The 23,139-nt window shown below is 35.4% G+C and overlaps 1 protein-coding gene across 9 annotated transcripts in view; it reads right to left on the bottom strand.

Moving 5' to 3' along the window:
• Positions 1–23,139, bottom strand: part of Grm5 (glutamate metabotropic receptor 5) — a 477,051-nt gene that overhangs the window by 117,931 nt on the left and 335,981 nt on the right. For all 9 annotated transcript variants that reach the window (XM_021193532.2, XM_021193541.2, XM_029544608.1 and 6 more), the window contains one exon: positions 9,094–9,329. In XM_021193532.2, the coding sequence (XP_021049191.1) occupies positions 9,094–9,329 (236 nt within the window). The remainder of the gene's footprint in view (positions 1–9,093; positions 9,330–23,139) is intronic.

Below are 23,139 nucleotides of genomic sequence, written 5' to 3'. Positions count from 1 at the left end.
GAAAGAAAGAAAGAAAGAAAGAAAGAAAGAAAGAAAAAAAGACGAAAAATAAAGTAGAATTATATTCTGATTTTACAAGTTTTTATTTGAATTTCTTTTCATACAATATATTTTGATCATATTTTTCCTTCTCAGCTCCTTGCACTTTCCTGCCTACCCTTCTTCCATCTATCTGTCTATCTATCTATCTATCTATCTATCTATCTATCTATCTATCTATCTATCTATCTATCTATCTTCCAGTCTATTTATCTGTCACCTTTCCATCTCTCTTCTTCTCTCTCAACACCGTAACCAAAAACCAAACAAATACTTTAAAATATTCTGAGGAAGCTTTTCAAAGATATTGAGTGATTATATTATTTTGTTATCTAACATATGTAACAAATACCCATTATAATGAGATTACTTGTGTCAAATCCTACTATGTCATATCCTCAGAGAATTTGCCAACTTTCATTCTAAAATATTTGCTAAAAGACACTTATGGCCTGATTAAATGTGTTTGTTTTTGATGACCAAAATAAGTCTTATATTCTATCAATTTAATTCCTTGGTTTATTATTCTTTTAGGCTTAGAATAAAAACTTTGTGCCAATACTCCCTTTCACAGTCCAATCAAACTTAGTGCTCATTAAGGATTGATCTTCCTAGGTGCAAGTTTTCTCTTCCTTTTAAATAGTTAACAGCCTTTTAGTCTCTGTGAATGTTTGTATATATTCACATGCTCATGTGTATGCACATGCCTGTATATGTGTAGGTATACTGACACCTGTATGTGCATGTGCTCAGAAGCCAGAGTCAATGTGTTTATCAATATGATAATCAGTATGGTTATCAATCACCCTTTCACATTATATTTTGATATAGGATCTCTCAACAAATCCAGAGATTGCCAATTATGCTAGACTGTCTGGCTAGCAAGTTACAGATACCCTCAGCATCTGAAATGAGATTACAAGCTGCTTACTTCAAGGCCTTTCTCTCTAATTGGATGCTACAGATCAAACTCAGGTCTTCATACTTTTTTGGTAAAGATTTTACTGACCAAATCACATCACCAGCCCCAATATTTCAAGCACTCTTTACTTCCTGTAAAATTTGTACTTAAAATATTTGCAGATGAAATAAAAAAATACCAGAAGGAAGAGACTAACTAAACTATAATTTTTCCCCATTATTTGTAAAACTAGCTCATGATCTTGCTTAATGGAGTATTGAAAAAGGAATAATTTGATAAAAAACAGTTAATATTTTTCTTTATCAAATTTAATAAATGCCCTGGATTAATTTCAATAATTGATTAAATGAAAATAAATCATGTTCCATTCAGAGACTGTTTCGATCTTTTCTGATAATCATGATGTCCCTGACTAATCTGTACAATATTTTGGAAGCAACAGCTTACATATAATGGATATATTCCAAAAGGCAGTAAATTGTGAGTCACTGGGGAGTTGCCATGGTAACAGATGGATCCTATAATTCTAGTAGTCACTTTGTTTGTTGACTGGCATTTACACATCTTGACAAAAGCCTGGTAATTCTTATCTACTGGGGAAAACAGGAAGGTAGCAAGTCCTGATCATTAATAGCTGCTACAACAACCCTCATATATCCAGTATCTTAACACAATACAAGGGTATCACTTGGTTACATAAAACAGGTCAACTGTGTAGCTCTCTTGAGTCTTCCAAGTGACTAAAGGAACCACACTTCTGTCACATGACTTTGGCTTTCCTGAATGCTTATTTTCAGTCATATGGATGTAGGCACAAGTGTGAGTCTAGAATCTCTTGGGAGTTTTTAGGTATCATATCATGTAGATAAATGGCACAAATCATTTCACAACATATTCTGTTGACCAATACTAGTTATGTACTGCAAGATATGTTTGAAAATGGTGTTTTCCTGTTGAATCAAGAGAAAGAACTGAATTTATGGAGCATTTTTTCCATCTTGGTCTCACCACTGCTCTAATATATGAATGAATTTGATACCTGGATCTGAGAGCTGTTCTTTTGTAGGAGTGTCACCAAAAAGACATTTATATTAGTTTTAATGGTAAGAGAAAAACATCTTGAAAGATAAAATTCTTTCAAATTATGATCAGATCATCTTTAATACCATTCCAATGGCAGACATGCTCACAGTTATCCAACAACTCTGTATTCTCAACTAAGACATTTCATCTACGCATCAAACATCCATAAGGATTCCACTTTCCGTCTGTTTATTTGTGATCTCTCCTTAACTTCAGCCAATCCAATCCCTTCATTGCTGTGAACATGACAAGAATTTATCATTACCTTTTCATAGTGGACTCTTCTAGCCAACCTGTAGATCCCTTTCTCTCACATTATTACCCTATATCTCTGATGTTCCCTGATCCATTTCATACCCACAGTTCCTTTCCATTGTTCTCAGATGCATAAATGTGTAGTTATTTTTCGTAAAAGTAATGTCCATGACTCTTGCCATATAACATACACATTACAACAAATTCTTCATCACCTTACAGAATCTGTAGAAAATAAATGTAGTTAAATAGACCTCAAAATAGAACACAGTCAATAACAACAACTTGAAACAAAAAGATAAGGGGGACCTGCTGCAATCCTTCTTTTGCTTAGTTAATCCTGCATTTTTAGTTCTCTGGAGAAAAAGCCAGATTCAATATACAGTGTCCACAAGGCTCTATGAGAACTTAACTGCTGTTAACTTCATTGGTAGCACTTCCTACTGTTTTCACACATCTTACTGTTTCTTACACTGCTATCTAACTTTTGTCTGAAGACTGGCCACTTCTTTAGGCTATATTTCTGTGATTTCTTATTTCTGGATTCTTTTCCTGGTGGATACAAGTACCATTCATTCATCTTCTGGACTTCATGAAAATTCAATCACTCGGTAAAATCACAGTTGACTACTCCACTAAAACTGCATCCTTTGAACATTATAAATTCCACTTCTGGGCTTATGTTTCTCCTATGATAATCTAATATAATATATAAGTTTCTCATTAGTGTTGTCCTGCTTTCTTTTTCCTAAGCAAGAGTAGATTTTCTGTTATTACAACTGTGTTTATGGATTCTGATTAGTGCTTTGCTGCTTTGACAACTACAAGAAAATGGAGAATGACAGGCACTCAATTATGTATTTCAAGACATATGCAAATTTTTGTTTTAATATTTTAGTTCTTTGTATCTTTAGTTCTTGAATTGAATTTAGATACTTTGATGTCAAATACCAGATCATACATCCCTTTGGATTCTGCCTCTGATTTGCCTGATATTGTAAAACTTAATTATAATTCATTAATGCAAATTATCTTTTTTTTTTTTTTTTTAAAAATCAAGCTTTTTTACCATGATCTTCTCAGTGACCCTGCCTTTCATAGAAGCTTTTCCTGTTATTTTAGTACCATGTCACAGCTGTAGGGGACAATAGCTCAGTTACTTAGTAACCATTTGGCTTGGGAGCTGGTTCTCTACAATTTTTAAAGGTTGCGGCACTGACAATTACTAAGATGTTAAAACAGTAGGGCAATCATGGAGGCTGTGGAAGGGACAATCTTATGTGCTTATGACATTTTTGTGGATAAATATATTTATAATTACTAGCACAAGCAATGGCATCTGTTACAATGTTCTTTACAGTATTGCCTATAATTCTATGAAGAGCCAATGCTTGGAAAGGCTTGTGTGTGTGTGTGTGTGTGTGTGTGTGTGTGTGTGTGTGTGTGTTATATTCTATCAGTGTTATAGGTTGAATTTCTTTGTAGCCTTTTCTGAATCTAAATCTACTGTTTTATACAATACATTCCCTGCATCCAGCAAATGATTCAACTCTCAGCACTCTCTATCTGATTTGAAAAATATATATTGGATTAAAGTTGTAGTCCTAGGTACTTCTTTTCCTGGAGGAGGTATAATTTTTGATGATGGGTATTTATCAAGGAAAATCGCATGTCTCAAACACCAGGATAGATAATTGGATAGATAATTACTCCTGTTTCTTAACTCTTGTTTTTTGAATAATAATTCTACCAAATTACTTTTCCTAAAATGTTATTATCTGGGATTTCAGAAAGAAAACTGTTAGCATATTAAGTGTGGAACTTGCCTCCCTTCATTTGGCCTTTATATTTCTGCTCTTAAATTCCAGCAGCTCTTTCTTTCAAATAACCACTTGCTCTCAAAAGTCTACTTTTTTTATGTCATGTTTTCAGTTTGAGAGATGCCTAAGTGTTCTGAACAATAGCTGCAGCACTAATGGATATTTTGAAAAATAAATAAAAAAAGGAGTGATGACCTGAGCTCATTTTTCAGGGCAGAGCCCTAAGTGGGAAGTAGCCAGGATTTGAGAAGGTAGAGAGAGAACACAACAGTTAAGGTCAGGTGGGCTTGCAGAAAAACTAGGTCTTATGATAAGCAAGCTTATTAAGAAGCACAGCATCTTATATACGTTTTTCAGAAGAGAAATGAGACAGAGTCAGTGGGAAGTATCATACAATGCTATAAAGTCAGAAAGAAGCTAAACCAAACAATGTTGTACAAGGGTTTTTCAAGAACATACAGACAAGGCACACAATGGCCTTGGAGATGATAACCATAGTCCTATAAGTAAGGACAACATGGGTTCTGAGGATCAGAAGCTACCACTCCTCCAAGGCTATGGGCCCTGGCCATTACTGGTTCTGTCAAGCATGTTCCTGGTTTTAGACAAAGAACTGCTTTTCTTTTCCATGTGTTAGGGTCTCAGAGAAAGCCCTCAAAAATAATGGCATACAATTTCAATAACTGAATAATAGTTAGCATAGTCTAAGTAACTCACTCATCTGTAACCCTTGTAAGACACATTCATTAGAAAGAATGTATACACCGGCTAGAAATTTATTATAACAGAGTTGCAAACATTTCTAACTCCTGAACACACTTTTGCATATGTAATCAATAATGTAGTAGATACAGTAAATACTTATGTGTGGCTGCTGCTGTTATTTTCTTTGTAGTAACATTATCTGGCAAAACAACTGTGTCAATTGCTGTATCAATTTGCTTTAAATACAAAGTTGTTAATGGTACCATTTGTACTTTTATTATCATTGATTTATATAACAACACCAAACCCTATGATTGTAGTAATTCTTTAAAAGAAATTTTAATTTACTAACCACACTGCCTGTGAATGAATATATGCTAGAAAGTTCAAGTTCATGACTCCAAAGGAGTCATTTTTATTAATTTTTAAAAATTATTTCCTTAGTGCCCAAGGAGCTGAAGGGTCTGCAACAATATGAACTAACCAGCACCCCCAGAGCTCAGGTCTCTAGCTGCATATGTAGAAGAAGGTGGTCTAGTCAGCCATCATTGGGAAGAGAGGCCCCTTGGTCTTGCAAACTTTATATGCCCCAGTACAGGGGAACACCAGGGCCAAGAAGGGGGGGTGGGGGAGTGGGGGAGTGGGGGGGAGGGTATAGGGGACTTTAGGGATAGCATTTAAAATGTAAATGAAGTAAATACCTAATAAAAATTGAAAAAAATCATTTTCTTTGTTTACATCCCAAATACTGCCCCCTCCTGATAGCACCTTCCAGAGTTCTTCACCTCACCCCCTCCCCTTCTCCTCTGAGAGGGTGCTCTTCCCTTTCACCTGCATCTCCTTTCCCTAGGGCATCAAATCTTTACAGGAGCAGGAGCAGGAGCAAGGGCTGAGGCCAGACAAGGTAGTCTACAAGAGGAGTTATCAGTTAATGTATGCAAGCAACTAAGTTGTGTAAAGCTTTAGATTTGAACCAAGAAAACCTATAAAGAAACTCAACCTGTACCCCAGAGGGTACCCCATTGTTTCACTTTTCAAATTGGGAGTTTCAGTTGTTGTTGTAATAGTACTTGGGTCTAACAGAAATAAAGTGATACTTGTTTCACTATGTTTATTAAATATTTTCTACAGATACAAAGTGTCTAGGTATTTGGAAAATAAAGATAAACAAGAAAGCCTTTAAAAATATAGGAGTCTGTAGGATGACTATAAAATGTTTACCTGCTGATAGAAAGATGAAAATTCTTTGTAACACAACAGGAAAGAATTCTGTAGACTGCAGCTTCTTGTGAGGATAATGATGAGGCAATTGTTACCCATGCAGTGAATGATTCTCTTTGTGGAGAAATAACTGTATCACCATTTTCCCATTCAAAAGGTGAGCACGCCTCTCCAAAGGTAGCATAATCACAAATGACTAAGCAGCTTGTGTATGAAATGGATAAATGTTTATTTTAATATGAGAAAAATGCTGAGGAAGTAAAGAATATAAAGACAGATGTCCTGTAACACAGTGGCAAACAATGATATATGCAAGGAGTGCATTTTGGAAAATGATGGACTAGAAGTTATGAGCAGATAGGACAGAGCTAGGGGCGAGCCATGCCAATTTTCAAGTCCTCTACATGCATATAACAGTTGTACAGCATGGTCTTCATGAGGGACTCCTAACAGCAGGAGCAAGGGCTGTCTCTGATCTTGTTGCCTGCTTTGGGGAACATTCACTGCTACTGTGATGCCTCTTCTTTCTTCAATAGGAGAAGATACATCTAGAATTATTGCAAATTGAGATGCTAAGGCTGATACCCATGGGAGGCCTCCCCTTTACTAAAGATAAAGGGAGGAGGAGCAGATGGCAGGGGAGGGGAAGACAGGGAGGATGACTGGGAGGAGGGGAGGAAGGGGAAACTGCAGTGTGGGTATGAAGTAAGTAGATTAGTTTATTAATTAAAATAAAGGTGGTATTTTAATTCTGGGCATGCTGCCTCCATATTCAAGCTAAAATAAGATAGTTTTTCATCAATTTTAGATGGAAAATAAAATCATATGCTAGTAGGTGAATTTACAGATGACATTCTCCTAATTATGGGTAGAATTGTCAAAATGTAAAACTTTTATGAAATGTTTTATTAGTCATTTCTTTCCTAAAACCTAAAATAAATATCCTATAGAAGAAAAAATAATAAGTAAATAAATAAATTTAAGTTTATATGAAAAAGATGAAGAAGACAAAGAAGAGGAATAGGAAATGGAAGAGGAAGAAGAGGAAGATGAAGAAGATGAGGAAGAAGAAGAGGGAGCAGAATCAGGAGAAGGAGGAGAAGAAGAAGAGGACTCAGGAGGTGAGAATACAGAGACGCTCTCTTTATGTCACTCTGCCAAAAGGCACCTGCATACTCACTTACCTACAAACACAAAAGAGAGGACTAAGCTCTTCCAATCTGGAAAGGAGTGTATCATTTCAAACGTTGGTAGACATATAAAAAACAACGAAATTGTGAAGCATCAATGGAAGTGTTGCTGATTCTCAGTTCTTTTTTTTCATAACAATAAAAACAAAAAACAAAGGAAATAAACAAGCCTTTGCAGATTTAGGAAAGAGAGGGCAGGAAATTAAACAACAGAGATGCGAACATAGTCTTAGCTCATTCTCCTATGATTTTGGGCTTGCATTGACTAATGCAATATTCTACATTCCAGCTTTCCTTCCATGCTGCCTAGTTGTATGTCAGCTTGACCCAGTCCAGTTATTTTGGAAGAGAGAACTGCACTTGAGAAATTGCATGCTTTCCCCCTCCATCACATTTTCTTGTGGGTGAGCCTATGGCATATTTTCTTCATTGATGGCTGATGTAGGTGTTGCCACTCTTGGGCAGGTGGTCCTGGGGTGGATCAGCACTCAGAATGACTAAACTAGTAAGCAATATTCCTCCATGGTGTTTTTGGCAGCCCCTTCCTTTAGTTTCCTGTGTTGACTTCTTTCCCTGACTTCCCTTGATGAAGGAAGAAAATGCTAAGTAAATCCTTTGCTCCTGAGGTTCCCAATGGTTCTCTTGTTTCATCATAGCAATAGAAACCCTAGGTAAAGCATCTTACTCCCTCTACCTGAATAAGGATCAGAATAACGTGGTTAAGTTCTTGTTTTCTCAAATAATAATAAAGTAAGCACAAACTATCATTACTATATCCATCATTTTATGAAGAGAATGAACTGATAACAAAACACTAGATGCATAATGACCTAAGAGAAAGGCTGCTTTATGAACTCACTATTTTCCTTATTTGATACAGGAATGTGGCAACCCATCTGTGGACTACAATTGGAGTTGCATTCACAAAGGCTGACACAAGCTAGTGTTCTCACAGGATGAATGAAAGTAACGACAAATATAACATTTATTTTTCTTGCAAATATATGTCCTGTTTTTGTTGCAAGTATGGGATAAGTCATTCTCCACACTCCTTATCAATTTTAACAAAGCTTTTGTGAAACTGACTTACATATTAATAATCAAAATTAGCTATGCCTAGTTGTTAAAATCAAGGAAGGATTTTAGGATATGGTACCCACAACTCTATACTTGTCTAAGCCGTATGTCACTCACAGCATCGACAATACAGTTTTTGTCAGCAGTATTATGTTACTTAAGTTTTGAAGACAATGAACCTTCCACAGCATAGAACCCTAATAACTTGACAACTTGTCACACTGTTGAGCCTTTGTAAGTACTTGCTTAATGACTAAATAATTGTTTTGATGGAGTTATGCTTCCTAAAGTATTATAATTATATACATCAAACTTCCTGTTACTATTTCTGATGTATTTATTGCAGTAGGAAATGGACCTGTTCTCTGACTTTTATTCATTCATTCTTTAGACATATGTTCCATTGCCTAACCGTTCAAGATGACAGAAATGCATATATAACAGAGCCCCTGCCTTCAGAGATGTCAAGAGTGGTTTCAGTCTGGAGTTAATTCATGTGATGCTTCTAGCACAGTGCCTTGCAGAAACACATTTAATTTTTTTTAATGCTATAAATAGTGGTAATTTAATTATTTCAAATCTCAATAGAGTAAACACTTGCTTAGATATGTTTTGGCTAGTGAGAATAAAACCTGCTTATCAACATTAAGTAGCAATACCCACTCTGTTTATGTAAGAGTCCTCCACACTAGCAAATGGTAGACACTATCCCCATGACACAATTCACACACATTGGGGACTTAGCCTTATCCACTTTAAATGAAACAATAAATCGGCTTACTGTTGCAAGTCTTGTTGTACTTGCTGTTCTCCTGTGCAAACCCTTCCAGCCGGCACTGAAAACGATGCTGCCAAAATTCTTGAAACCAAGGGTTTCTGAGGTTTGTTTCTGGCCGGAGTTTCAGATAATAATCATCAAACCACTTGACATCAGGAGACTGGAGCTTGATTGTAATTCCACCGACAGCTTCTCGCTGATACCCATCTGTCACATCATACCTGTCAGCCCAGCCATCACTGTGGAAACAAGCAAAAACAGGTCCCTCAGCTTAGAGCAGAAATATTCTGCGAACATGGATCTTTCCAGTTTGAGAGACTAATTGTAAAATGACTACTAACAGGCCTCACGAAGACCATGCATTGTAGGCCAGAGGTGACTGGTACCTAACAGCCTATTAGAAGTAAAAGCAAAGGAAATACCATGATGGAAAATGTGGCTTCAGACATCAGAATACAATAATCTTACCTTTGAACTGTATAAGAGATGGTAATATTTTTAACAGAATTTCACAAATTATAAAATATAATGAAAGTTTTACAATTTTACTCTGTATAATTTTCCTGGATTTTAATAAGTCAAATTAACTTTAAATATCTTCTTTGGTTTAAATTATAATAATCATTAAGAGAATAACAAAATTGAGATTAAAAATTAGAAAGTATTTCCACAACATACACAGTATTCATTAAAGTATACTACTGTATGATATTATTGTTATTTATACAAGAGATAAAAATTATAAGGATTAAAATATCTTGTAAGTAGTCATCCTGTGACTACAGTACATAAGCTCCTTTCCAGCCTATGTACATTCAAATTCATTTAAACATATACTTAAAATCATATATTTGCATAACTTCAAAAAATTAAATGATGGGATACCAATGACAGTGTGAGGAAAGGCACCTGTCACCTCATGAATCAACTCTCACCTTGAGAGAACAGAAAGAATGAGGAAAAGTATTATAAATTTATGTAGAACATAAAGGAGATATACGATTATAAATAAACACAAGAAAATACATTTGAGTTTAATGGTATGCCTTGTAGCAGCTAAAAGAGGAGTTATTGGTTTCTTTATTCCCCTTTCTAGTGCAGCCCAGAGCTGGTGGTGAGCATCTTCTGCACCAAGCGATGCTGTCCTTTCTTAAAGGCATGGAAGCCTATGAGGAAATATATACTCCAATGCAACTTTGACAGCTCAATAAACTAACACAAAAGAAGTGAAGCGGTAATGCAGAGGGATCTGAGGGGAAGAGCAGAGTGGTGCCTGGCCTGTAAAGCAGGAAGATATTTGAATCCTAGCAGCTGGTGGAGGATACAGATTTGTATTATGATCCATTGTTTACCTCATCTATTTTATTTTCCACTGAATAAATGTTTTGTCCAATAAAATAATTTGACCGTAAAACCAGTAATAGAATGAGGATTAGGCAAGAAATTAAAATATAACAAATACATTAATATTTTAAAATATGATACGCTATATCAATTCTGATTTAAATATTGATAATTATGATTTTCTACAAAGATCATAGATTATCCTTAGTGTATTCCAGATGTTACCCACAATGATGTGAGCTGCTTCCCAACAAAAGGGTGGAAAGGGAGAAAAAGAAATAAGCAAGCCAAATGAGCCAATTTTTCTCCTAAGGCCATTTAGATGAAATATCTTATTAAAAGCTATCTATGGAGTAATTAAAAAAGTAATAACTTTGTGACAGATTAGGGAAGAGGAAGGAAGGCTGAGAATTTTGTCCCAGTGTTGATTCTGGATACTTCACACATTATCTTCTCTCAAGTGTCTCCTTTTCAGCTGCAGGAGATTTTATTTAGAGCTGACAAGTTGAAGTGAAGTGGGCTTGTTTGCCTCCTTCCCTCCCTGTGCTATAGCTGATAGGAGAGTGTGGGTCTCCCTGGCACCCAAGAGCTGCATGGGCGGGCTGCAAACAGGACAGGAAGCTCTGTCTGTCAAGTAGAGCCCCACTCTCCCCGGATTTGTGAATTCAAATTGTTCTTTTGGTTAATGTTAGCTCAGTCTTATGTAACACTAGGATTATGAATATTATATAAAATTGTGAGATGATAATGGGCTCAATTTACTCTTCACAATCCATTCATTGAATTTAATGGAGTTTGCAAAAAGCTGGTTGTGATAAACCCTCTTGTGGGTAATGTTTCCATAGATGAGAGGTATCTGGATCCAAGAATGTTAATTTGCTTTTACTTTTGACTCTGTTCTTTCACGTTTTGTTTGGCTCAGGCATAAATCTCTAACAATTTTGGGGGAAAAATGTGTTGCCGTTAGCCTTGTTAGCTCATGCTGTAAACTTAAAGTTATTTTGATCCATTTATTTCCAATTTCTAGTAAAATGAAAAAAAAATACATCATGGAGTTAGAGTAGAAACTGAAAATTCTAAATAACTATGAGCTAAACAGGGTCATTATTTTTTTTTTTTAAACTTATTAAGAATGTCTGTCAGGTAAGTCCCCAGAAAGAATAATTTATGGTGAAAAGATTCTGTATGCACTAGTTAGTACTTATTACGATGGTTACAAATGAGCTGTCAGATTTCTCTAAAATGACAGAGCATTTCAAACAATGAATGAAAAGAATCTAAAACATAAAATACATGTTAAGGAAAGCCAAAGCTCGCCTCTCCATCACCCAGTTCTCTTTACTGCTTTGAAAATATGGTCGTCAATATGATGGTGCCATAGTAATGCTTCCAATGTTTTACATTTTACCACAACAAACAGAAAGGGAAATAAAACTAAGGACATGCATACCACACTTAAAGCACTTTTTAAAGACTTATTGAATATCTGTCTATCTGTCTATCTATCTATTATTTTTTTTTCACTAGTGAGTATTTTTGCTCATCATGTATAGTCTAGTCCACTTGTGTTCCTCTGGTGTATATTTCAGCAGCATAACACTTTTCCCAGTGTGCCCAAAGACTTGGGTTTGAGTCTCAGCATTATGTATTTGCAAATTCAACTGTGTTAGTTACAAGACCCATATTAATATTGGATTACTTTAGAGTTATCAACAAATATGGATAGAGGTTTAAAATCATAGTGCCCTGACATGATATTCTCATTTGAGATTGAAGGAGAAGTGAGTTCTCACAAATGAAAGTCTCTTTTTCATACTATATTTACTTTCAGAAAGTCCATGTTTTTACAGGCTTTGGTGTTGAGTTTGCTTTCTCATATCGCTCCAAGGATAGAACTTACGTGTGATACAGTATTCCTAAGCATGGGGAAGCTGTGATTTCTATAAGATATACATACATCAAATGAGTTATAGTCAGGAATGGATTAAAAATCCTATATTCTAAAAAAATTGAAATAGCGAATCAACTATATATATAACTATATATAACTATATAAATAACTATATAACTATATAAATATATAACTATATATATAACTATATATATAACTATATATATATATATATATATATATATATATATATATATATATATATATATATATTATTTTTTTAATAAACTCCCCTAAAACAAGGCTGTTACACTTTGGTCTGTTGCTATATACTGAAATGTTAAATACTGGCCCCAAGATCTGTTTGCCTCAGGGATGACGAAATCCTCAGATACACCAAGTGATATAATGTAACTTTACTCCTTAATTTAAAATTATTAGTTGAACAATGATGCCTATAGTCTATATCTGTGCAAGAGATAGATAGGCAGGGCTTTGGCTTCCAGGGCTTGGGGTCTGATGCAGAGACCATGGAGAGGAGAAAGGAGAGGAGAATGAAGACAGGAAGATGGCAAAGGGTAAGGGATCCTGAAAACTTGCCATGAGGGTTAGCCAGTATGAGAAAGAGCAGTCCAGGCAAAACATGTCAAGTCATATTTTGGTGTTGTTAACAGGGAAGTTAAACAAGTTAGCTTGGAGAGCTGATACCTGCCCAGCCCTAGTACTATTAAGGCTTATTATAAATATAAAGGGTTTGCGTCTTTTATCTGGGAACTGAATGATCTAAGGTGGGGTAGAAACTCCCCATTAAATTTTTACTGCAACGCAAGGCTGTGTGATCATTAGTTAATGAAAATATTGTCCCCAGATGCTTAGAACAGGCTAAAATATATTGTCCATTAAAAATGTCAGTATTACACTGCACCACCCACCAGGCAGCATACACCAGTTGATATGAGTCCACCAACACATATACAGCAGAGGACTGCCTAGTCTGTGTTCAATCAGAGATGAAGCATCTAACCTCTAAGAGACTGGAGGCCCCAGGGAGTTTAGAGGTCAGGTGGAGTGGAGGACATCCTTGTGGATGCTTTCTGCTAGATATGTGTTGCATGCTCTTTTGTTGGTAGCTCAGTCTCTGAGAGTTCACAAGGTCCAGCTTAGTTGACACTCTTGTTCTCCCTGTGGGCAGGATCAAGTGTGGGAAGAGACAGGAGAGAGGCCCAGAAGCCAGGAGAATGAATGGTAACACATAAGCTTTTCATTTCATTACTGTTCTTGTGATGTTTCTAGCTTTGGTTGGCCTGAACTAACAGTGTCACTTGATCATCAGGTAGAAGGAAAACTTTCTAACTCAGCAAAGTTTAACCAAATGGAAACTATCCATGGACCTGCACCTGTTCTTAAAGAACCTCTTTAGCAGATATTTAAAGTTCTTCATTGCCCTGAGATATATTTTATTTTTCAGTGTGTGTATGTGTGTGCGTCTGTGTGTGTGTGTTTGGGCCGAGACGTGAATATGCACACATATCAGTGCAGGTGGTTGTAGAATCCAGAGGAAGGCACTGAATAACTTACATATGGAGCAATAGGGATTTGTGGGCTGAGTGATGTGGATTCTGGGAACAAAACTCAGGTACTCAGAAAGCAGGATGTGATCTTAACTGCTGAACTCGCATATGCTCCTTATATTCCTTTATTTCTTTCCCCAAACATTTTAAAAACATACCCTTCCTACAAAGATCTCACTTTCATTCTCATCCCAAGATAGTATTATAGAAAATATACATTCTGGATCAACAATCTAACTTTCTTTTTTCTCTTTTCAAATTTATTTTCCATTATTTCCTCATAATTAACAATTCATGAAAGTTTGTTTCCTTTTAAAGGTTATTTTCCAAAGTTCTGTTCTTCAGATTTAGAAACTTGGTAGTTTTAATAAACAGAAGAAAAGATTCTTGTTTTAGAAATGCCATTATATCACAAAATTCAAGAAGGTTAACAAGCTGAAGGGCCCAAGTGAGGATACCTCAATCCCACTTGAGAGGGAGAAGGAAACAATCATGGGGGTGGGAGGAAGGGGAGAGGGACCTGGGTGGGAAAGGGGACAGGGAGGGGAAGAGGGGAATATATATGATCAGGTATTGGCAGTGGGACGGGCAGAATGGGACTGAAACCCTGAGGGTCAGCAGAAAAAAAAAGAACCTCGGAGGTATGAGGTGGAGAGACCCTCTAGATTGTACCAGAGACCTGGGAGGTAAGAGATTTTCGGGATTCAAAGGGAGGGACCTTAGATGAAATGCCCTACAATAGGGAATGGGAGCTTGTGGAGTCCACCTCCAGTAGAAGGACAGAGCATCAAGTAGAGGGATGGGGTTGCCATCCCACCACAGTCAAAACTCTGACCCAGAATTGTTCCTATCTAAAAGAACTGCAGGGGCAAAAATGGAGAAGAAACTGAGGGAAAGGAGGTCCAGTGACAGGCCCAAATTGAGATCCAGCTCAAGGAGAAGCCCAAAGGCCTCTATTACTGATGCTATGGTGTGCTTACAAACAGGAGCCTAACATGATTGTCTTCCTAAAGGCCCACCAAGCAGCTGAGTCAGAAGGGAAGGAAAGGGAAAGAAGGGAGGGGAAGGGAGGGGAGGGGAGGGGAGGGGAGGGAAGGGAAAGGAAGGGAAGATATTTACACCCCATCAATGGACAGAAGTTGGTGAGCCCCGTGATTGAATTAGGGAAAAGCTGGAAGAAGTTGAGGAGGAAGGTGACCTTATAAAAGACCAGCAGTCTCAATTAACCTGACCCCCAAGATTGGTCAGACACTGAGCCACCAACCAGGCAGCAAACACCAGCTGATATGAGGCCCCCAACACATAGAGCAGAGGACTGCTGGGTCTTAACTCAGTGAGAGATGATGCAACTAATCCTCAAGAGACTTGAGGCCCCAGGGAATGGGGAGGTCTGGTGGTGTGTAGCTTGGGGGGTGGGGTGGGGGAGAAATTCTCTTGGAGATGGGAAGAGGAGGTTTGGAATGTGGAAGAGTCAGAGGGTGGATTGGGAGGGGGATAAAGACTAGACTGTAAAAAAAAATTTAAAGACTATAAAAAAATTCTCTAAACCAAATGTCTAAAGTCAGTGCAAACACATTTCATTAAAATTATGTATATGGTATAAAAATGGCACTATATAATTTAGCCTTATCAGGATCTGAACAATAAAATTATTTTAATTATATCAAATTAGCTGCAAGTTATTATAGATCATATATAATATATGCATAATTTAATTTAAACATCATATATTGTATGTATATACATAAGTAGCCTCAGACAAATACTCATAAGATTGATTCTTGCTTTAAATAAATTTACCCTCAAATTTTACATTGCAAAACATTGGAGAATCTTTAAGGGATACATACACACAAAAATAAGTATAATCAATGAAGAAAAATATTTAAAATTATCTAATGTTGAATAGAAGAGCTGAATAATATTTTCTTTTTTCTTCAAATAGAATTTCTGTTTTTATTTTTAGAACCAATATTTGTTTTAAGTTATTGGTGTTATTTCTACCAAAAATAAATAAGAAAAACATATAGAGCACTGAGTAAGGGGATTGGTGTTTCTTAAGTGATAGAATCAATGTTGTACTCCTTACAAACCATTGATTTGGTATGGATTTTGAGTGCCTCTTATGTGCCAGTCCCTAAATCCCAGACCACACCCAGCCCAAGTAATGAGCTCACTAATGTGACCTGCCCAAATGGGCATCGCTATCTCTGACCCACTGGTATTTCTTCATTTTTCCTTTAAAATGAGCAAATTGACTCATAACACATTAGGTTTCAAGTCCCTGAAGCATCATTTAAAGAAAATTACACTCCTGTCCTGCCTTCCCAACATTATTCTTTGATCAATTAGTATTCTAAATGCTTCCAAACTCATAGATCTTACATTTGCTGGCTTTTGATGTATTTGTGCCAAAGGCTAATCACACATAATAGCTCAGTAGTTAAACTTTCAAACCACAACTTACTCCTTTACTATAACTCAATAGAGTTCTTGGAAGGCATCTCATTGTGCTGTCACGATAAACAACATAAATATATTATCTTAAAAACCGTTCTAAAAGGTTGAATGCCAGATACCTGAGACACTATTCCCAGAAGAAATAGTCATTAAAAATCCAACCAAGATTCCAAATTTGGGGATTTGGGAAGGGGCAAGGTAGAGTTCTAGACATACAGTTATTCTTACTCACTAGAGTCAGTGCTTGAATATAACTTACAGAAACTGCTTAACTTCTCCTGGAGTTATCACTTACCTCCTTCCCAATTTTTAAATACCACAGCATTCATTCAATTATTTTCCAAATAATTATTATGCAAATATAATAGGAAATTATATTATATGCAGATGGAATAAAGAGCAAGGAGGCAGAGTTCTTTTTTAGATTGATATTTTTATAGTCTTTTTAGTGTTAAAATTATTACATATCTAGATTTGTTTATGATTTTTCAGGTAACCTGCATACTTTTGGGATATGTTTGTATCCATTTTAATGGCTAATATATATTAAACTTTCTGTAAATGTTTAATGTAATTTATCATTTTCCTGGGGAAATAGTTCAGTTATATGTAACACACCTAATAGGTGCTGTGCTCTGGTTTCAAATGGCATCAACCTTCTATAAGATTAATATGCCTTATTGGAAAAAAAAAGTTTACATGATCAGTTTCTAGCATGTAGAATTCTTTTCAGGTGTCACATCCACTTACTTTTAGATAATAAAACAATAGCATCGTGAAGGTCTTATGGAATGGCTAAAAGAGTCAGTGATATCCATTCATGTGACCCACTCCTCTCCTTTCTCTACCTGATGCTATTAAAGTTAATGAGTGCATTCATTAGGTTGCAACTCAACTTTACTTTTCAGAATCTGTTCTCAACCCACATAATTATTATAGAAGCTGGTATGCTACCCACGAGTAATAATCATCCTGCCAAATCTTTTACAAATAGCCTTTTAAAAGATATTTTTGATTTTTTTATTCTAATAGTTGGAGTCTAATGGTGGTTGGGCATCTTCTTTACAGTATTCCTACTTTCTCCACTTGGGGGAATAAGGAAATTTTAAATCTCTAAACAAAATAGGAAAATAAAGAATGATTCAGAAATATTAAATAAAAGTCATAAAAACACACTAGGCAGTAATGAATTATTTATTTATAACAGGAAACAAAGTGAAGAATTGTTGAGCAAAATGTAAGATTGTCCATTTAAAGCCAAATCATCTTTGAGTTTTGAAAGTCTCAATCTTTCCCATTTTATAGGACTTATAATGGATAATAGAATTGGATTGTAGGATCTATGGCATAACAATCATGACAAAGAAATAAAGGGGACCTGAATTTGCTAGCTTTCTCATGTTACATGAGTTTTATGGTGACTCTACCAATTGTTCTATGGGGTCTACAGAAAATATGCATTAACTTTACCTTACAGCTGAAGAAACTGAGGTTCTGAATCACTGAGTTATCAGATATAAATGCCTAATTTTAGCTACTTTTCTCTAGTTGTTAGCAAACACCTGAAAATTGGCAAGTCAACGAAAAAATAGTGACTTTGGCTCACAGTTGCAAGGCACCAAAAAAGGGTAGGAGGAGCCTGGTAACATGGAGTCTATAATCAGGAGGCAATAGGAGTAAATCTTCATGCTCACGTCACACTCTTGTCTTTTCAGTGTAGCATCCTAGTTCAGAGAATGCTACTACTACATACTTTTTTGTTTTGTTTTGTTTTGTTTTCCTGATTTGAAATAATCAGATACTTTCTCCCAGACATAGCTAGCGATATATCTCATAGACTTTCAAGTCAACAATCAATGTTAACCACGACAACCTAAACTTCACTCACTTCCAAAGTACTTCTCATGTTTTATAAATATTCCATAGATCCTCCTCTGGCAAAGATAAAAATATGTGAAGTATTTCTTTAGGGATCACATTTAAAAGTCTAAATTAGAGTGTAGGGAACAGAGTACAGGATTAGGCATATGTACGCAGAGTTCTAGTAGAATTCTTAATCTGTGTAAACATACTTCTTTTCAATATTTAAACATGAATGCAAATAGATGCTGTTTAAAGGGAATTTGAAATTGTAACTAAGATCCCAAGTTAACTGACTCAAATGGAGAGATTATTCTGGATGTCTATGGTATGATCCAATGACCAGTGAAATGGAACTAATTCATCAAATAAATTAAAAAGGGCTTTGATAGCAAACTGTTACAGGTATGTTTCTTTGATAAGAAGAAAGTAGCATGCAATGAAATGCCAATGGATGGCAGAATTTGAGAACATATTTGGCTATTAATTGGAAAGAACATAGATATTCAAAGTCTCATACAAAAGGAAGTTAGTTCAGCCTTAAAAGATTGTGCATGTAAGTAGGTTTTTTCATAAATCCTCCTGATACAAGTGCAACTTGTGTATCATGTAACACCACCATTTTTTGAACCCTGAACAAAGGATGCAGTCTTCCATGGGTAGAATTCTTAGGGTATAAAATGAATACATAAAATAGTATCGTTCACAGGGTATAAAACCATAGAAAAATATTCACTAACAGAAAGTTATTTTTTATCTCCTAACTCTATTCTACTTCCCTTTTTCTGGAAGATCTATCATGTAGATATTTTAAGAGATCCAATCTTGGGGTTCTGCTTTAGTGTGGACTACCTTCAAACATGTGTGAATATAGAAATAAGAAAAAGTAAGTGAAGCTGTTCAAATTACTGGAACACTACTCTGCTTTAGTGTTTGACTCTAAACAGAAAATTAGCAGAAATTCTCCTTTCAGACTTCTCATTTTATGTCTCCAGAAATGTTTTCTCTGTTTTCTCATTTGCACTTTCTTACTTAGGAGAATCTGAGGAACATAATTTTGAAAGATTACTTTGCATGTTTTATGATCTTTGTGCATTACTCCTGTCAGACTATAGCAGTCATGAGAAATTAGGCTATTGTGTGAAATGTTTATCAATTTAGCAACCAGAATAATTCCATGAAACTCAAGAAGAAGGAAGACCAAAGTGTGGATACTTCATTCCTTCTTAGAATGGGGAACAAAATACCCATGGAAGGAGTTACAGAGACAAAGTTCAGAGCTGAGACTGAAGGAAGGACCATTCTGAGACTGTCCCCCCGGGGATCCATCCCATAAACAACCACCAAACCCAGACAGTATTGCATATGCCAACAAGATTTTGCTGAAAGGACTTTGATATACCTATCTCTTGTGAGGCTCTGCCAGTGCCTGGCAAATACAGATGTGGATGCTCACAATCATCTATTGGATGGAACACAGGGTCCCCAATGAAGGAGCTAGAGAATGTACTCAAGGAGCTGCAGGGGTCTGAACCCCTATAGGAGGAACAACAATATGAACTAACTAGAGAACAAATTTTAAAGTAATATGGCTAATACATTTTAGATTGAATGACAGACAAGTATAAGAAGTTTGCTTAAGGCAATCATGTAAACAAAGGTGAAGAGAAATGTAAGATATTAAATGCCTGAGAATTAACATCAAGAACTCAGGGGTTGAGAAGTTGGCTTTGTGGGTGTAGTGCTTACTACTCAATAAGGAAGACCTGAGTTTGGATCCCAAGCACCTACATGAAGGCAGAATGTGAGAGCAACAGTATCCACAGTCCAGAAAGGACAGACATAAAAGAAACTTTGGAGGGTTATCTGACAGCTAACAAATATTAGGAATGAAAAATTCAAACTCTGAAAGGATACCTTGAAGTGGTTTATGAAAAATGTTTATAATAATTTTAAAGTAATTTAAAAATAAGCATGCTATAAAAGAAATATAATAAAATAATATTAAGCCAAAGAAAAATCAAATTTACATAATTTAAATCTATTTGGTTGGGGTGGGGACATATGATTTAATGGATTAAAGGGACTTCAAAGCGATGCTGACAACCAACTTGGATCCCTGGAACTCATACTAAAAACCCAGATGTGTTGGTGTAAATTTACATAATCTTAAAAGATTTACAGTGAAATGGAAACTGAAGACAGGAGAATTTCCTAAATTTCCTGGGTCTACTTTTCTGCAGTACAGTGTGCATCAGGAAAAACAAAGACCCTAGCTCAAAAATGTGGAAGATGGGGACTGATTCACTAAAATTGTCTCCACACATGTGCATAGATAAACACACACACAGGTACAAACATGTATGCATACACTCATACACACATTCACACAAAACATACACACTCATTTTCACACATGTACACACTCCTACATGGTACACAGGTGTACATGCACACCCACAAACACATTCTTGCAATATGCACAGGCACACACATACAAACACAATATAAGTAGTAAACTAGCTGCGCCGAGAATTTACTTCTCACGTTTAAAAGAGACATAACACAAGTTTTCCACTTTTTTTCAGATAAATGAAAAGGGGGAACACTTTTATGATCCATATTATCAGGCTTGTGATAAGCTCACTGCTTTCTTTAACTGAGATGGGAAGGAAGCCCACAGAATGATATCACCCACTTTTAGAGGGGCCTTTCCAGATCAAGTAACACACGTCCTCATAAATATGCACAGAGATCTGTTTGCATGAGAATTCTAAATGCCAATCAAGTTGATAATCAGAATAACCACCACAAACTGAAGGATTTTTAGCTACTGTGTAGCACCTTCCCATTTCCCTCAGTCTTCCACACCCATCATTCTACCCTTTGTTTCTGAGTTTTACCATTTTAAGCACATCACCTAGCTATAACCATGCAGTTTTGACCTCCTCAGATTAGTTTACCTCACTTAGTATAACATTTACAAGGATTTTCCATGTCGGGAGATGGTGTAACCACTATAGAAAAGGATACATAAATTCCTTGAAGTAGTAAAGTACCGAATAACATGTGCAGACTGATATAGTGAAAGGAGCTAAAGTCAAAATCATCAAAAGATGTATTCATCCGTGTGTTTACAATAGACAACAAGTGGAATTAAGTTAAATGCCCTTCAATAGATGGATAAGCTAACAAAATATGTGATTTCTACATAGAAAGCTGACATTATTATAAACTCAATTTGTATAATTAGCTCATTAAGACAATAGATAGTTAATAAACAAGAAAAAGTATGACAAAATTTAGCATCAGTCATATTAGCATCATATTAAAAATATCCTCAGTACTTTGATAAGAAAGAAAACTCCTAAATAGGTGGGCCATAGTATGTGTTTTAGCTCAGTCATAGTGATAATGTCAAAATGACTAACAAATTGTGGTCTTGCTATTAATGATGGAGGGAATTTCAGTTCTGCATATTTTATCCTTTATGTTTCCACTTTTTTTTAAAATTTACTAAATGATTCTTGTTGATGTGTAGCACTAGTTACGGTGTTTTTAGCTTATACTTGTTTGGTAATTAAAGTTGAACAGACGTTAAGATTTGCCTTTTGAAATAATATTTTAGGGAATAAAAATGTTCAATCATCAATTTTTATTGATGATAAAACTCATCAATTTTTATCTGTGAAGTTTGATTTTGTATATTAACTTTTAGGAGTTCATTATGTTATTTAAAAGAGTCTTTTGAAGATTATGTCTTATTTTCTAATCTATTATTTGCATATACATTCTTATATCAAAAGAGATGTACAATTCTCTGTTTCTGCTTTTTCATTTAACTAATGGAGATACTGACAGAAATAAGTTTTTCAATTTTATATACAAATTACAAGCTTGACTTCTATGGTTTTTTATTTACACTCTGAATGAAAATATTTTATACTAAAACAATATGCCTCCTTTGTCATCACAATGTCAAAATTTATACTCTAATAAAAATTTCGTTTAGTGAATCAAGATATTTTTTATTTAGAGCTGATTATTAATAAAATGTTATTCTTGTACTTTTTGGCAAAATACAAGTTTCAGTACATAAAAGACTCTGGTTTTGGGCATGAGAAATAAATTGAAATTTTATCATGAGTTTTAATATCTAATAATACATTTTCCTCAATTTTATTCAAGATTATTTTATTATTCTTAGTCCTTTACACTTTATATAAATTCTATAATGCATTTAATAGACTTTATTCACACTTTCCTACTATTCAAAAAAAATTCAAAAGAGTGTTTTATTCATGGTGAGGAACAAAAAATTGAATCTGTATCTTGAGAAAAAGCTACTTTAAGGAGACATATTGTCTAAAATCTCAAGTGGCAAAGAGACAACAATTAGCAAAATGCACAAAAACTCAGAGAAATAAGGAAAATCTTATGAACACCACAGAAAATTTCTCATTAAGTCCAATAGAAACTCAAGCATAGTGACATATGCCTATATTTCCAGCACTGAGGAAATTAAGGATGGACAGACTGCCATGATTTCAAGCTACCCTGAACTTTATTGTAAATTCCTTGCTATCCTGTAAGATATTTTCTCAAGTTTACACCTCCAATCTAATAGAAGCAAACATTATGGAAGGAAGTAGGAAAATACAAATACAAATGAATTTCGTTAAAACATTACAGCATTACTATTATAAAACAAATTGTGCATAGCCTGAAAGCTGATGAGGTACTAAAAATTTAAATAGACATGCTTAGTGCAAATAAATCACAAATGTATTAATTACTGAATTTGGCAAGACACTGACTGACTAGGAAGCTGAGAAACCATGGCAAAGAAAGTAGATAAGCCGTTGCAAAAATATTCAATAATATACACACAAACCGAATCAAAGAACACATCAAAATGATCAT

The sequence above is a fragment of the Mus pahari genome, chromosome 1 (assembly GCF_900095145.1).
Source record: "Mus pahari chromosome 1, PAHARI_EIJ_v1.1, whole genome shotgun sequence".
NCBI classification, from domain to species: domain Eukaryota; kingdom Metazoa; phylum Chordata; class Mammalia; order Rodentia; family Muridae; genus Mus; species Mus pahari.
The sequence above is the reverse complement of the archived record's forward strand: the minus strand, read 5'-3'. Positions and strand labels throughout refer to the sequence as shown.